The sequence below is a fragment of the Python bivittatus genome, unplaced genomic scaffold, assembly GCF_059951505.1.
Source record: "Python bivittatus isolate LINGU-HERP-01145 unplaced genomic scaffold, Pbiv_v1 ctg000700_np1212, whole genome shotgun sequence".
In the NCBI taxonomy this organism is placed as follows: domain Eukaryota; kingdom Metazoa; phylum Chordata; class Lepidosauria; order Squamata; family Pythonidae; genus Python; species Python bivittatus.
In genome coordinates this window covers 63,012,159-63,030,371 of record NW_028277098.1, presented here as the reverse complement: position 1 = coordinate 63,030,371, position 18,213 = coordinate 63,012,159, and the positions used below count along the sequence as shown (strand labels likewise).

General features: G+C 39.4%; 1 protein-coding gene across 2 annotated transcripts in view; it reads left to right on the top strand.

The window, feature by feature from the left end:
* Positions 1-18,213, top strand: part of SLC26A9 (solute carrier family 26 member 9) — a 63,852-nt gene that overhangs the window by 3,784 nt on the left and 41,855 nt on the right. Inside the window, exon 2 of one of the 2 annotated variants that reach the window (XM_007422148.4) lies at positions 15,675-15,844. The exons of the other annotated variant lie outside the window; for it this stretch is intronic. Coding sequence (XP_007422210.1) covers positions 15,720-15,844 — 125 coding nt within the window. The 5' untranslated portion in view covers positions 15,675-15,719. The remainder of the gene's footprint in view (positions 1-15,674; positions 15,845-18,213) is intronic. 2 annotated transcript variants of the gene reach the window in all.

The following is an 18,213-nucleotide window of genomic DNA, read 5'->3' as shown; positions in this document are numbered from 1 at the left end:
TGACCCAGGTCTCAAATAACATAGCATAAACTGTTTATTTAATCCTGAAGAAAAGATGCAACAGTAGAGAAGGAAAAAGAAGAAGAGATGGAGCCACAAAAGGTGCACAAAAATGAAAAATTGAGCCCACCATGTTTTCAAAGAAATTCTTCAGGGAGGCACAGATGTATAGCCAATTTCATCCAGTAGAACAGATGCCCTAATTGTTCATCTACTTCCTCCCTCTTTTTCTTTTTGTCCTTTTCTATTATGAAATAGCACATACAATTCCAAATATTTGGGGCTACATTAAACTCAACCATCATGTTTAATAATAAGTGGTCATGGCAGTTGTAGTCCAACAGCTTGGAGGGCACCCAGTCTTTAAAAGAAAAAATAAATACATTCCTGGGGCAACCTTCTATTATTTGGACTGTATTTGGATACAGTCCAAAAACCAAAAACAAAAGCCCAAAATAAATTGTGACATTGTACATTTAAAAAATAGTATTTTTTAAAACACTTGTTCATAAAAATGGCCAAGATTCAGTGTTCTGCATCCAAACGCCCCTTGGGATGAATATAATCATAACAGATATTTTGGCATCATGGAAGCCCCATCTCTCCTGTGCTGTGCTGTGCTTTGTTTGAAAGTACCAAACAGTGCATGAGGATTGTTTTCCTCAGATAAAGATGCTCAGCCAGCAGGTCATGCTAGTGAAAGCAGATAATTCTTGTCAGTCTTACCAGTTAGACCAGACAGGAAATACAACCAGATAAGCTAATTCTACTCTATTGTATAGCTACATTAACAGAATCATGCAAGTCTGAAAAGACAATCCTCTCCCCTCATCTCCTTTACAGCCCGAAAAACTAGGGAGGGTCCCTTCTGAGCCTCTTGCCCCACCCACTATCCAGCTGCGGGCTACGCCCTCTCTTATCTGGCTGTTCCCTAGGCAGCATCTCTTTGCCCCATTTCCCAAGGTCTTTCTCACATATCATTACAATTCTGGACTAGCTGAACCGAAGAACGAATTCAGTCTTCTGGTCTCCAGTGGAACAAATGCAATTGTCCTCTTCCCAACACCTGGTTTTCAAAGAAATATTGTACATCCTTGTTTTCTTGCTTATCATTATTAGTCTTACATTTGTAACTAAGGGGGTTCAGGCAATGTCTTTTATCAGCATCCAATGGGGAAGTAAAAAACGGCAAGATGGTGGCTGTGGCAATATCAAAGCCCCACACCTTTCTTGTGTGTGCATGTATGAAAGACTTTGATTGGACTGTGCAATTGCCATTTTGCATTTTTAATTTCCCCTGGGGACACCAGCAAAGTCTGCAGAATTTCGGAAGCAGCTCAGAGTGGACCTCTCTGATTATATACCATCTTTATTGTGCTTTTGGGGCAGTGTATCTGATACCCATGCATACACATTCTGCTATTCCCTTTAGGGGCAAGCAACATTATGCAAAGCACAGAAAATAATGTAAACAATAGTAAGCAAAAGGAAGCAAAAGGAAGTAGACGCAGGAGATAAAAGAACTAAGTAGTTCTAGTTTACACCTGCATCATTCACTATACCTCTCCATATCTTTCAGTTTTTGCAAATCATCCTTGCTTCCACATCATCTGTATATCAATTTATCCATTACTTTTTGTTTTTTTATTGTTATGAGAGCTGAAGAAAATGTTTGATACTCTTTTTCCACACCATGCCTAATTTTATATAGCTCTACCATATGTGTCCTTATCTTTCCCCCTTTAACGAAGCAACAACCCCTCCAACCACAAATGTGCATCTTTTCCACACAGGGGAGTGGCTTCAGCCTTTATTTCCATTTTATCCAGCTCTATAGTATCCTGTTTGAGATGCAGATACCAGAACTGCACACTGTACTGAAAGTTTGGTCACATCGTAGGTTTGTATGAAGAAATTACAATACCAGTAGCTTTAGTTTCCATTGACCCCAATATAGAGTTAGCCTTTCTCAGATAGCTGCACACTGAACTGATTTTTTTTCTTGAGATCTGTTTCCCGGTCAGGCACTTCCAGCTCAAATCCCTATGACATTAGAGCTTTTTGTCGTGATATGTATTACTGCACATTGACTTTAGTTTTGCTCAGCCATGGCCGTTACAGTGAAGAAAGCTGTACACCCTGTCCTCATGTGTCACATTGGACAAACTAACACAACACACTAAGCTTGGTGGGTTTTGACCTTGCTTTTTTGTTTGGGACTTAATATATTGTGTGAAGTCAGGTCATGCAGTTAGCTTATGGTTCAGTGCGTTCAGTGAATCCAGAAAATTGGTTGAATTGAGTAAACCATGATTAATCATAGGTAGGGTCATGCGAACATAGCCAGTGTAGAGGTGTAAAGTCAGCCTTCCCATTAGGGTGAAGGAGGCAGTGGTCAGAGCCAGGAGATTTGGAGTGTCACAAGAAGGCAGCACATTTCTAGTTTTTAAATTGTCTGTTACTGTATTTTTACTGCCAGGAAGCAAGTTGGAGTTTCCCACTTCTGGGGCCAAAATAATTTGGACTAAAATTAATTTGTTTTGACTAGAGGCTCTGGCAAAATATGTCCTGGCTTTATGCATTATGCCTGTGTCTGTTTGCTTAATTTCATTTCCTAGCCTTGGACTCAAGATGGAGAAAAGAAATGCGCACATCTATTTTGACTCAATTGCTCTAGGGTTTTTTTGTGTGAGTAGTTGCCAGGTGTCTGGAATCCTCATTCTGGTTGCCAAGCCCATCATTAGTTTGATTTGAAACTCATGTGAAGTGGTACATCAAACATTGGCACAGGCTCAGCAAGTGTGAAAGCACTGAACCTATGAATGACTCCTGGCTATTTTATTTTTTTACACTTTAAAGGACCATCTGCCTGTGAAAATCATCTATAAATGCTCCAAATATTTAATGTAAGCAAAGAAAAACATTGACATTTGGCTTAACTAGTGGAGGCTCAAGAGGGCTGGTGAGAACCAGAGAGCTTTATGCTGACATCCTGCTTTGGGAAAATGAATTTAAGAGCATTTTAAAGCAGTGAAAAGAAAGGAAAATGAAAAAGGACATCAAAATATATCCTAGTTTCTTTTCTTTCAACATCTATTACACCTGTTGCTGAGTCGGGTATGTGTGCATATGTATAAATAGTGATTATTTTTTGCTCTTTTAAATCACTATTTTGCATTCTTTTAATGCTGCCCTCTTGGTCCCACCCCTGGCCCTGCTGCCTGTACCTCATTCCTCCACTCAGTACTGCTCAGACTCCCCCCAAATATTATATGCCTCCCATCTTTATAACTCTGAAAGAGGGGCAAAAGAGTCTGAAAGTGCCCAGCTCAAAATCACCCACTGAATTTCATGGCTAATTTGAATTGAAATCAAACCTAAGGTCCCGTCCCCCAATTGAATCAATAATGTAGCTAGTATGCTGATGACACTCAGCATTCTTTGTGGCAGTAAAAGGTTGATCATATGAAACAAAGTATTAAATGAAGGATCTGAGTGTTGATGGACTACTTCCTTAGGAAAAAAGAAAGTCCTCTGCGTTTTGTACCAATGGTTCACAATGGACAGATGACTGAGATAATGGAATCAACAGTAACTTCATAAATGTCAAATAATAAACCATGCATGCCACTGGATTTGCATTCTCACTTTCAGTGATGATAAATACTCTAACTTCAGCACCACAAAGCAGAGGCAAAGAAAATTGCACACGTGGCCTTTTAATTTGCTGGCTTTCCTCTTGTGCTTATAACAGGCAACAGAAACCCAGCCCCTCAGCCGGTGCTTTTTTTTGGTATGATATGAAGATCTGATGAAAGGCAAAATTCCATTTGCTCACTTTCTACATAATATGCTGCATTTAAATTATCACCAAAAGAGCATCCAAAATTTGACAGCCTTGCAGTTAATTCAGGTTACCATTTAAAATGGAAAAACTGAGTTTAGAATGTTGAACAAGCAGTTTTGGTCAAAAGAGAAATGAGGTTTACCAACTGTTAATGTACAGCACCTAGCACAAAAGTGTTGGTCAAAGCCTCTAGATGGCACTATAAAGCAATAGTTTGAGAGTATGGCAGGGTCATTTGCTGCTTTGGGTAGAATTTGCAGTATTCTTGCATATAAAAATCACTTTAAGGTGGTTGCATTGCTCTAATACTACAGTAATGCTAGGAGTTCTCATCAGATGAATAACAGTCTTTTATTGGGCTCTGTCTAAATGGAGGAGCTTAAATTTTAATACATCTAAACAAATATCCCTACATACCACCGTAAGAGTATTTGCACTGTAAGAATGAGAGCTTCTACAATGTACAGTGGGGCAAAAAAGTATTTAGTTAGCCACCAATTGTGCAAGTTCTCCCACTTAAAAAGATGAGAGAGGCCTGTAATTTTCATCATAGGTATACCTCAACTATGAGAGACAAAATGAGAAAAAAAATCCAGAAAATCACATTGTCTGATTTTTAAAGAATTTATTTGCAAATCATGGTGGAAAATAAGTATTTGGTCACCTACAAACAAGCAAGATGTCTGGCTCTCACAGACCTGTAACTACTTCTTTAAGAGGCTCCTCTGTCCTCCACTTGTTACCTGTAGTAATGGCACCTGTTTGACCTTGTTATCAGTATAAAAGACACCTGTCCACAACCTCAAACAGTCACACTCCAAACTCCACTATGGCCAAGACCAAAGAGCTGTTGAAGGACACCAGAAACAAAACTGTAGACCTGCACCAGGCTGGGAAGACTGAATCTGCGATAGGCAAGCAGCTTGGTGTGAAGAAATCAACTGTGGGAGCAATAATTAGAAAATGGAAGACATACAAGACCACTGATAATCTCCCTCGATCTGGGGCTCCACGCAAGATCTCACCCTGTGGGGTCAAAATGATCACAAGAATGGTGAGCAAAAATCCCAGAACCACACGGGGGACCTAGTGAATGACCTGCAGAGAGCTGGGACCAAAGTAACAAAGGCTACCATCAGTAACACACTATGCCGCCTGGGACTCAAATCCTGCAGTGCCAGACGTGTCCCCCTGCTTAAGCCAGTACATGTCCGGGCCCGTCTGAAGTTTGCTAGAGAGCATTTGGATGATCCAGAAGAGGATTGGGAGAATGTCATATGGTCAGATGAAACCAAAGTAGAACGTTTTGGTCTAAACTCAACTCATCGTGTTTGGAGGAGAGAGAATGCTGAGTTGCATCCAAAGAACACCATACCTACTGTGAAGCATGGGGGTGGAAACATCATGCTTTGGGGCTGTTTTTCTGCAAAGGGACCAGGATGACTGATCCGTGTAAAGGAAAGAATGAATGGGGCCATGTATCGTGAGATTTTGAGTAAACACCTCCTTCCATCAGCAAGGGCATTGAAGATGAAACGTGGCTGGGTCTTTCAGCATGACAATGATCCCAAACACACCGCCCGGGCAACGAAGGAGTGGCTTTGTAAGAAGCATTTCAAGGTCCTGGAGTGGCCTAGCCAGTCTCCAGATCTCAACCCCATGGAAAACCTTTGGAGGGAGTTGAAAGTCCGTGTTCCCCAGCAACAGCCCCAAAACATCACTGCTCTAGAGGAGATCTGCATGGAGGAATGGGCCAAAATACCAGCAACAGTGTGTGAAAACCTTGTGAAGACTTACAGAAAACGTTTGACCTCTGTCATTGCCAACAAAGGATATATAACAAAGTATTGAGATGAACTTTTGACATTGACCAAATACTTATTTTCCACCATGATTTGCAAATAAATTCTTTAAAAATCAGGCAATGTGATTTTCTGGATTTTTTTCCCCATTTTGTCTCTCATAGTTGAGGTATACCTATGATGAAAATTACAGGCCTCTCTCATCTTTTTAAGTGGGAGAACTTGCACAATTGGTGGCTGACTAAATACTTTTTTGCCCCACTGTACCTTTCCCTCACTACACCTAAATCTGTATTTACCTCTTCTGGTTTTAAAGTTGGTTTTCCCTCTTCTCCCAACAAAAGTCTTGTTGTATGAATGGTCTACAACTGATGATGTTTGTGATGATGTGCTCAGGGATCTGCCCAGCTCCCCCTGGCCATTTCAGACTGTGAGCCCTTCCCCTCCAGTTGCTGGGCTCTGCCCGCCAGGGCATTTTGGCTCAGACTGCAGGAGAGACTGAACATCCAGTTCCCACAGAGGCACCTCCCTATGCAATGCCTAATCAGCATGGTGTGTTGCTTTTTCTGCCCTAAATTTGTGCCTGACAGATTTTCTGCAGCTTCTTCTGACAAGGGTTTTTACATAGCCATACTTCCTACTGATTTTATTAATTGGTGGGGGAGGTTACCATTTTCTCTGGTCCTACATCATTTTGCCTCCTTTTGGGTTATACAAGGAATGGCCACTTGCTGCCAGCACTTTGTCACTTGGGCTATTTCTGCATGTCGGTCTACTGTTCTACTAGAAAAACACCAAACTCATGTCCAAAAAAATCCCGAGTGACAGTTTGGTGAGGCAGAGGAAAGGCACAAGTTGAAATGGGAGGCTCCACCCTGCTTCATCCCACATCCCTATTCCACTGAAAAGTAGCTAAAATTTCCACCCCAGGCCCTGCCCGCAGACACCCAAGCCCACACCACTACATGTTAAGGATAGCAGTTGCTGGTGTTTTCTCCTGCCTGCAGACGATATTGAGTAGAAGGGAAATTGACCAAATGCTGCCCTTAAATTGCCCTGCATTAAAGCAGTAAGGGCAACATCAGTTGCCAGCCTCATCACTAAGCAAAACAGCAGAGTGCAATTCATGTTTGCATATTTGTGCGCTGACTCAAGGACTGAAAGAATAAAAGTTAATGTGGCCATTAACAGCCCAGAGAGAAGCCCCTTGTTCAGTGCAATACAGTATATTATTTTGTTTATTCATGTATGGTTGAATTGCCCATGCACCATTCTCAAACAAATATCCAGATTTCCAAAAAAACCCCACTCTTTTCCCTACTCCCTATGTGGCAGTAGTAGTCTTGGAAATAGATATTTATCTTAATCCTGTATTACAGACCACTGCTAATCTCTTGATATTGCAGTGTGAGAGTGGTGGCCTGGTTATTACCCTATTGTGATCTTCAAATTTTAGAGAGGAAATAAGGCTAATTCTACAATCAAGCAGAAATAAAATTAAAACAATGCTTCCACATGCCAGTTACATTAACTATGTATTCCTTATAACTATCCAGTTATGCCAGTCTTGGTCGAGAGGTCATCAAAAGTTGGAAAGATAAGCCTTGGTGAATCCGTCTAAAATAAATTCAATTTTACATCTTATCTCCATAATGGCATATTAGATATCTACGGGAAGCTCAGAAGTCTGGCATTGCCTGCAGCAATAGTTTGAGAGATACATATTTAAAAGCTTGGCAGAAAAAGAAATCCACAAATAATCATGTATCTGAACACACACGAGTTACTTGGGTTGGAGTCTCTGTGTTTGTGGGTTTGAAGCCCAAAGACTGCATGAAGTACGGAGGAATAGTTAAAATAATCCACACTAGATTCAAACCTAGAATATGATCTATTCCAGGAAAAAAAATCCATACTGGCTCTCTTACGTATATGCCCTAATTCTGGGATCACATAATTCTTCATACTACATGTGGCACGTGCTGCATACTAGACTTTTTAACCACCGTTGACCAGTCTGGCTAAGAATTCTGAGTGCTGTAGTCTGAAAATAGGGCACTTCACCAGAGAAAGCTACCATACTCAACAGTTTTGTATTGCTGAAGCTTCTTAAAAGGAGTAGCTTGCCCAAAATATAACTAATTCACATCAGGGAGGAACCTCAGTGTGTCCTTTAATTTTCTCAAAGGCTTCATCAATTACACTAGCAATGGCAAGATGGGGACGAGGAAAATTTGAGAAAAGACAAACCAGTCCTACCCATGTTTGTTAAAATGAGTCCCTCCAAAACTGAGCCATTTACTTTATTTAGGATCATAGCTGCTGCCCCTGAGGCACAGGATCAAGAATGCAAATTATTTTTCTGCCTCCAACGATTTTCCTTTCAAGCTGTTTATGATTCATTTTATGTCACACTTATGATTACAGGTTTCTGCCACATGAGCTTTGTGTTCTTAGCGTTAGGGTTATTAAAACGATTCCATTTGTCCTGTTGCCTTGGATTTCAGCCTTAAGGTTACCACTTTTCACATTCTTCTGAATCAATATTAGCTAATTTATTCTCACAATGTTTTATGTGTGTGTCTGAAGACTGCAGAATAAAGGTAGTAATATAATGACCATATATAACAAAATCCTGTATAATCGCAATGCAGCTCTGCATTCTTGAATTCAGATTTCTTTTCTTTCCTACTCTTTCCTCTATGTTTTTTTCTTTAGACCACTGCTGGCATCTGCAAAGGTGAAATAGAAGCTGAATTATGGTTCACTATTTTTAGTACAATATTCTACATTTACTAAAATAAAATCATAACCTGCTTGAAACTATATCAACTAATATTGCTGATTTCAACCCCAAACACAATCTTTGGCTGCTTAAGTAGTAAGAGCATTTATGTGGATGAGATCAAGGATTAAAAGACAACTGAAAACATGTTTAGTGAAGACCATTGTCGTGCTTACTTTAGTCCTTCCAGAGCAATATTTGGTCCCATGAAAGGTACCTGACTTCCCATGACATGAATCCTGCTGTAATATTACAACATACAGACCATTGTAATAATACAGTGTATTACTGTACAATGTGATGCAATATAGTTCTTCATGACTATAGCGTGTCCTAGATGGTACATTCAAATCTGTTTAATCCTCAGCTTCCCTCCATCCTATTTACTTATGAAGGGCTTCATTCATGACCAAACACAAAGCCTATTTCCCCTTGTTCTAAGTTATAAAGGGAAACAGAAGCTTCCATTTCATTTTCATTAAGGTAGTATGTGTTTTAGCAGCCCCCAGTTTAAGATGAAGGTTTTCCGTGTTCAGTCAACCTTCTTCAGATAGTTGGCAGGTACTCTTGAAGTTTTGTCTTTTATGTTCTAGTTCTCATGAATAACAGGGATGGGCAAGGATCTCTGAGATAATTTTTTTAAGAACATGGCAGATCATTCCTCTTTTATTTCCAGGGAGTCAAATGACTCAGTTTTCATACCATATTCCAGATATACTATATTTTAGGAAATCAGTTGCATGTAGCAACTAGTGACTTGAGGATCTGCATCCTGAAATGCATGAAGATTCATTCAGTCAGGTCACTGGAGCCAGGATGAACATCCATGAGCATCATCTGCTTGTCACAGAAAACTGGTTTTGGGGGCTGGCTCCAGATTTGAGGACGGGATGGATAAAGTATATTTTGATAGCCATGCATAAAAACAAGATAGCTATATGCCTTAGGAAGGACATCTAAATTCAAAAGTAGATTTACTCTGTGTGTGTGTGTGTGTGTGTATACACACATATACTTACATACATACATATATACATACATACATACATACATACACACAGACACATACTTCATACTTATTGGATAGAATGTTCCATGTGCTCTTGTTCTAAGCAGCAACATGAAAAACAATGTAAAAATATCCTGTTCTTGTGAAAATGTGTCTTCCTCTAAGGGTGGAATTCTGATGATTATAGCAGTGCAGAACAGGGTAGAGTTGGAAGCAAAGCATGTCTATGTAGGTGACTCTTCTGAGGAATATAGGTCAACTACCCAAATAATTAGCCCAGTGAGAATACAACCAGGAAATCAAAACAACAATCAAATGCAAATGTGTGATGGAAACTTTAATAATCCATGCAGCTGAGACATCAAATTTTCATAGACTAATCCCTATATACAGCTGGCCTGAAAACTGGGCTGAACATATTCTAAACATTCTAGATACTAAATTCCAGGAAAGAATCATACTTAATAACTACTTACATACTTACGTTCATACTTACAACTACTACATACTTACTAACAAACTATGGCAATAACCACCAATATTCTATTTGGGGTTATATTTTCGTAGTGTTCTTTACTTAACTACCAGTACAGCCCTTTAATATTCTAACAGACACCTAATAACATAAAGAAAGTACATGTACATTACAAACAGCATTCCAGATGTTTTGAACCAATCACACAGACTGTACCACTAGCCATGTACTGATGGAAGTTGGTCCAGAACATCTGGAGCACACCAGCTTGCCAGCTTCTGCTTTGTGAGTTCCAAAATGTATCTTTCCAAATGAGACGGGATGACTGCTATTCATTGGCCATAGCATCCAGTTTTCATTTATTATGACCAGATTCAGCAGAAACAAAATGCAACACAGAACTTCACATTCCTTTCAAACTGTATTCTTATTTTGTTATACTTTAATACTTAAATCTTTATTTGCTCCAAACACACACTCCTTGGATTCTTCAGGAACCTAATCATCTATTTAAACATAGGCTGTTGCTACTGAAATGAATGCAATTTCTTCCTAAGTAAATGTGCACAGTTGTAGCAATAAATTCCTAGGATGCTTTTGGACAGGAGCTTGTTAGTACCACCAACTAAAAAGTATTTCTCCCAGAAAAAAAAATGATAGAAGAGGTGGGGAAAATGGGAAGATTACAGAAAACAATTAATTTGGAAATCCCATATAATTTTTGAGCAAGATAGGTCCCTCACAGCTTAAAACGTATTCCAGAAGTTCCATCACTCCAAAGGTGTTTCACTTTCTCACTTCCCAGAGCTGTCACTAAAATACACCCCTAAGCAATTTGATCCTTAGGTCAAGCTTATGAGTTTGGCTGAATCTTGTCTTCATGAGCACAGTATAACTCTTAAAAAAAATGTTTGTACGTAATTCATCTTTCCTAACAGAGCACTCTGTTGTGCTATAGAAGTTCAACTGTAGAACATTTAAAGACTTTTCTTCCAAGCGAAAGTGATAGCAGATGCTCTTGGCAACAAAGAACAAAGCAGAAATAATGGAGGAAAGGCAAGCAGCAGGATGATAACAAGGTCCCATGATTAAAACTCCACCTAAAACAAACAGGCCAATGATGTCAACATCACTAAGAGTCAAGTTTTTGAGTTGGTCTTATCAATGGCCTTTCCCTAGATTAAACACAAGTTGAAACTTTACAGATTTCAGAATGAATTAGGAACCACGCAATAGAAGACACTGAACAGAAAGACTTGTAACAGAAGACAAGGCAGGCTCCAGAGGAAATTGAGGACATATTTTTCTTCATTCAAGGTGGCCATCAGAATCTATTCTGATTCTAGAACCTCTGTAAAATTTTGCCACTAACCTATTATTCAGCACTCCACTGTTTTACAAATTGCTCCACACAAAGCCAGCCAGGCAGGAAAGGGATGGAAGGGAATTAATATTTTGGCTATATGTACTTGAGAGATTTCTCTTCACTTTGTGATCAGACTACCACTGGTCACCCCAATTGCAGCCTTTTAGATAGGTGGCAAGTTCATGGAGAGAGAGCCTTTCAGGCTATGACTGGACAACACAAGGAACTAAACAAGAGGGTAAGTAGGGCAGGGGTGGGTATCAGTCAAATTCCGCTTGCATACAATTACTGGGAATTTTGGGAACACTGCAACTGCTACAGTCAGAAGACAAAGACCAAAATACTAGGGCTGTGCAGTGCTTTGGATTCCGTTCCAAAAAGATGCTTGGAAATATGATGGGGAGCAAATTTAGTGCTCAACTGCAACTCCTTAGGGTAAATGCATCTTTTCCTGGGATTGCATGGCAACTGTGGAGGGCAGCCATTTGATCCTAGGACAAGTTGTGGCTCTTTTTAAAGAACTGCAGACAGGTCTCCCATTAACTCCAAATCATCTTTTCTAATCAAATCCAAAGTGCTGCACAGGCCTAGGAAATGCAGTGTGGGAAACAAATGATCATACTGTATAAGACAAAGACCTGTGTCCTGGCCTGAATGACACCAAGAAGTGGTGAGAGAAATGTTATCCTTCCTCCCAGTTTGTTCTTCTACCTTTCTCCAGAATTTGAAGCAGAATTTGGCTAGTTATGTGCTAGAAGCAGTTTCCCTAGTATCAGGCTTCAGGTTCCTCTAGAGAAATTCTGAACAGTTGGTTAAAGGTGGCAGGAGGCCAGAGAGGGGGAGAGATGAAAAGAGGTCTGAATGCATTGCTGTGGCTGAACCTTGACACTGTGGTCAGTTAAAGAACAGGAAAAAAACAATCACCTCAAAGATTTTTTAAAAAATGATACAAGGAGAATAATCCAACAAGAATTTTCCCAAATCATGTTCAGGGTCCAGGCGTTGAAGCAGGTCTGGCAAGTGGCAAACTCAGAGAAATCCTAGTTTATAATTCAAAATCAGTAGCTTGAATTGTCTTTCAAACACAGGATCATTATGGGCTAGTGAAGACACTTGATTCAGCAGCGTGCTCTTCTTTGCCCTTCTACAGTCCATTATATTCCACTATAAATGCAGTTTCTTCCAGATACCTTCCCAAATCAAGATGGTTGCATCATGCTCTGAAGAGATGGACCTGATCCACGAGCACCTCTTTGCTACCATCTCATGAGAAATCACTCAGTGTAAATTCCAAAACGAGTGACAAAGGGCTAAATTCCTTTAGTGACAGCAATGATTAGTTGGCCATTTCAGAAACTTCTAGCAGAAACTTGCCTTTCCCCTGGCAATCTTTGCTGCCCCTTTCTTACCCTCTCCTTCCCTTAGGCAGTCTCAGGGTGGGATTCAGGGGGCCATTTGTTATGAACTCCTAACAGATATTGGAAACTTCAATATACCTGGCAGCTAGTAGAAAATAATAATTTTGAAAGGGGTTACAAGGTGAATTCTTTCATTTGAGTGCTCCCAAAGTTTTGCATACAAAGGCAAACAAGTGTTCTCAGCTGAAGAGAGTCATGCAGTACCCTTCTAAGAATGCTTCTTCAGAAAAGTAGGTTCCCCTGTGTCCTATGGAGTCTACTTTTCATTAAGGCTCTAAATGTGTTTAGGATTTCAGTTTTACAAAACAGAAAGCAGCCCCAGTTCCCTATTCCAAAAATGGGTCCATCCAAGGTGATCTCTTCTCTCACTTCCAGCAATTCCCCATGTTGAAATTATTTATCACCAGTTAGTCACTGGACAGAATCAAATCTAAATGTTCAGTTTTGCAAAACAGACATCCCTGAAAGGAATTTCATCAAGATCTGATTTTGAAAATTACACATCAAATTGGCTTTAATTAATATTCTCAATTTTTTCCCACATTTTTCAGAGGCTTGACATTTTATGAGCAATTCCATTTCAGTGATTTTTTATTTTGTTATGTATTTTCTTTTTTAATGTTTTTGGTTTTGTTATTGCTTTTGTTGTGGGGTGGGGGGTTGTTACTTATTCTGCTTTGTTTAATAAAATATAAACAATGCAAACTATAAAAGAACAGGGTTTTTTTTAAGGTAACATATTCAATTTTAGTGTTGAAACTGTATAATTTAAATAATTTCAATTCTGAACTGGCATTTATTTATACTGATAGTCCTTGCTGAATGAGCACAATTGGGACTGGCAACTACATAACTAAGCAACACAGTCATTAAGCAAGATATCACGTGACTGTGATGAACTTACAACCTCACTTCTGCTGTGGTTGTTAAGTGAATCACTCGCCATTAAGTGAGACATCACATGACCACAACTTGCGATTTTACTGCTGGCTTTTCCATTGACTCTGCTTGTTGGAAGCCGGTTGTGAAGGTCACAAATGGCAATCACGTGACCATGGGATGCTGCAACAGTCATAAACACCTGCAAGATGTGAAGCGCCTGAAACTCGATCATGTGACCACAGGGACGCTGCAATGGTCATAAGTGTGAGGATCAGTCCTAAAGTTACTTTTTCAGTGCTGTCGTAACTTCAAACAGTTGCTAAACAGGGCAGTCATTAAGTGAGGTCTACCTATATTGAATTATCAGGACCAAGGAATTTCATTTTAATCTCTTAGCAATAAAGAAATTATCACCTTTAGACTAAGGGTATATCCAACTTTCTGCTTGCTCCATTGCCATTAAAGGCCACCTACCATTTCTTGAGTACAAGAATGTATGATGTCATCCTCCACTTACTCCCAGCCCATTGCAGATTTGAAACATGTTTTCTGCTTCAAAACTGGTGTCTTTCACCTAAGCAGTGTTAGGCCTTTTCAGGTGGATGGCCTGCACACTTCCTTCTCACCTAGTGACAGCCCCAGCTCTGACTGGCCACAGCAACTGGCACACCCTCCCATCCAGCTGCTGGTCACTACCCTCTGCAACCATTTCAACCTGGGCTGTCATGTTCCTATGTGATCCACTGGTCAGCAGCTGCCATTTTTTAATTATCTTGTGGTTGACCCAACAATGCCCTGCTAAAGTCAATTAACTTTCCTTGCCCCATGCTTGCCCCATATTTTTACAGCCTATTGCTCCTTTCAATCCATACATCTCCCAGTGAGCACCTTTTTGGTTTCTACTCAGGTTAGATGAAGCATGGAGTAAAACATAGGAATTGGTAAGGATGGAACAATCCCTAAAAGGAAAGGCAGGCAGATCTACCCACACAGGGTCCAGCCACTGCTTGGATGGGAAGGGCAAAAAAAAAAGTCCTGCAGTAGCCATAATAGGGACTGAGCTGACTCCATTGCCGACCCCATGTAATCTAGATTGCAATTACAAATTAACAGCAGATGCAGCAGAATAAAACAATATAGTTTACGACTAGATCACCAATGCAATCCAAGTGTGTTTGGTTTTACAAACAGTACAACAAAATCATATTGGTCAGCTTAAGCTGCAATGCAGAATTGCCCTATGAATTTAACTATGTGAACTGTACAGCATTTACAGTTACTTCATAATTCTTTTCCTGATTGTTTGCCCACTTACTGGACACCTAAATACCTAAATGCAATATTAAAACAATCACCTGTATCCTTGTTCTATTTTTGTATATTTTTCCTTACCAACTCCAGCTTATCCTTTTGCAAAACTGCTCTTTCCCCCTCCTTTGACTGTTCTGTTTATATTAAGGCCTATACCTCAAGTTTATTTATTATGTGCCTCTGGTAACACCTTGATACTGCACACAAGACTGGTTGAGCAGGATTGGTTGGGATTATTATCATTTAAATAGGTCAAATTGTTGCATTTCTGTGTTGTCCTTCATACCAAAGCATATTCACTGAACGGAAGCTCACACATTAAAGTCCTTAGAACGGCTGTTCTGAACATAACCAGGATCCTCAAGGCACCGTTGTAGAAATTGTAGGGGTTTCTAGCTCATGTGTGAAACAAGAGATTCAGCGAACACTAATCCCATTTTCTTCATGGTAAAACCATAGTAGGGAAAGCTGAGGGACTGGCCCAAGGGTAAATAACAATAGAACAGCAGTGTCATCACTGCAATACTCAGCACTTGGCCATGTGTGTGTTTTTTGAGCCTACTCTTCCTCCCACATCACTCAAATTCCAGGAGGCCTTTCTTAAGGCAGTGATGTCTCAAGAGAGGCCCAATCCCTGGCTTCTGCAGGAAGGGCAAGGGCAAGGGGTGGGACTTGGAGAAGAAAAATCTAAAACCCAAGCTAATGGGGAATAAGGATAAGAGAAGAAAGCTGCCCATCTCACTGACAGTCCTCTTGGTGATGCTCACTTCCTTCTCCAGTTGACTTCCATTTCATTTTGGGGTGAAAGATTTCATGAAGCAAAGATGAATGAAACTCGGCCACGCTACATCATCAACCGTCCAGCTTATTCTAGCAACTACTTTGATGAAGAGTTTGATAGGAAAAGTAGAAGTTATCCCCTTGGAGAGAAAATAAAGAATCTTTTCAGGTAGGTGGAATGTTATAGATTGTAAAGCAAACATGCTCTCCAGATTTTCATATAGCCTGGCCCTTGATGGTAGATGCAGTAGTCCTCTAGAAACTTTTCAACAGATATTGTCAAATTTAACATCCAGTTTTGGTTTGTGCAATCGAAAAGCTAAGAGACCAACTTTCATCCCAGGAACACTTTCCAGTAAATTCATTCAGAATTTGCAATCAAAGTAATAATGCAGACTTGGCATCTGAGGCATCAATTATCCAAATTTTAGAGGCATTGTAAAGATGTGGGGAATATTCCCAGTTTTCCTCTTTTTTGATGTTAAGGGATTATTCTTAACTGTTCAGTAAAGGACAAGTATGTTTCCATTGCCAAGGCCAAGTGAGATTAGAACAGGCAAACTATGCAAAGAGGAGAAAACTAAATTGCTTTTCCAACTTTCTTCAATAGAAGAACGTCATAAAGGATGCAGATAAGGAAACTGGCTGTGCTAATTCAGTGCCAACATCACCTTCCATTTGGCTTTGTTTGTTATTGAGTAAATATAATGCTTTTTATTAAGAAAGGAAAGAACAATAATACTGGTTAGTAGGCCCTAAGAAATTGTTCATATATATGTATGTATGTGTCTGTGTATACACAGACATGCACAGGCACACCCAACACATTACAGGAATACTTTTAAAAAGTAAGCAATAATGAAGAACAAAAAGGCATTTGTGCAAACTATGGAGCCCTTTAAAAAAAATAAAACTTCCTTTTTTTAAAAAAAAATGTCCTTTATTATTTCAAAGCAAGTTTTAAATTAATTTTTTCCAATAACACATTGTAGGAAAAGAACATCTTTACATATAGTTCTGTTCCAAAAAATGTGGGTCAAAATACATAAGAGAATTTCCAAGCTGCATTACAATTTCTTACGGTCATATTATTTCTAGTTCACCTGAAGAAATGAGGTGTGGTACGTATAACAAAATAAAAGACCTACTGTCTTTGCCCTGAGGCTTACAATCTAAAAGACTGTGAGGAAGGGAGGAGTCACAGGCAAAAACAGAGGTCAGAGCAAGAGGTGAGTTTTGATCAGTCCATCACCAAAATTAGCCATGCAATCTTCTGCTTTGTGACATCTATCCCATACTCCATCTTCACTTCCCCAGCCTTTCATATAGGTAAAAGGTAAAAAAATTCCTTTCAATCAACCCTGATTCCTGGCAATAGAAACTTGGTTTGATGCCTATTTTACAACCAAGCATAGACAAATAAATATTTACATTTGTCCTTCGTACTTGATAAGAACATTTTATACTGGGGGTATCATATGCGTGCCTAGATGCACAATTCCATAGTTATTCTCTGAGTTTTCAGCTTTGCTTTAAAGAGAAGGAAGAATGTACCTGATTTAATGCAGAATAGAAGTGCAAAACATCCACAATATCACAATTCAAGTGCAAAAAATCTGAAAGTAACAACCAGACCCTGTAGCTAGAACATATTTTATTATTATTTGAATAGTAATGCTTCCACTGTTGTGACTTGTATGCATGTCATTTGATGTATGCATTTGCTAGATGTCAGTTAAGTGAAGGCATAACCGAACAAGCTTTACTTAAGTAAACTGGATGCATTACTTTAAACTACACAGCAATTCCCATGTTGACTTTAGATTTGGGTGGCACCCAGTGTGACTGAATGGTCTCTTAAGTGGACAGCGATGGAATTATGCCAAATAAATAATTGCTTTCTGAGTGATCTCATAGATACAGATAACAGTTCCACATGATCACAGCTACTTTAGATTCTTAGTCCAAAAGAACCCATTTCAGTAGCAAATGTACAACTCACCTCTTATGCTGGATATATTAATGCTTAACCAAGAGAAGCAGTTGCTTAATTATTGTCACTTATTACAAATGTTATTGAAAATTAAAAGCCTGACAGTTTTCATGTTAAACTGGGAAACCTAGTACGAGTTGAAGGACTTCTTTATCTGTGATTAACTCCTTATGATTTCAGCATTAACTGTCTTTTGTTCAGCTCTGTTTGCCTTCTGCTGATATTTATTCTTTGCTGGAGTGATTTTGTGCATAATGGTTTCCATGCAAGTTTAGTATTTGTTTAGCACAGGAACTATCTCATTTACTGCTCTTAGTTCTCTAACTATAGGATCACATTGGTGTAAATAGGCTTATCTTGTGCGTATCTTATCTGTGACTTGTAATACTCTGATCAGCTTTGCTGATGTGCCATGTTGGGCTGCTGAGTTAATAAGAAGCCTGTCCTGCACAGGTGAGATTAAAGAGAGGAAGGAGAAAATAACCATCTTAAACTCCTTATTGACTCAACGTTTAGTAGGTTTGTTAAGGCAGCTGGGTTGAGGT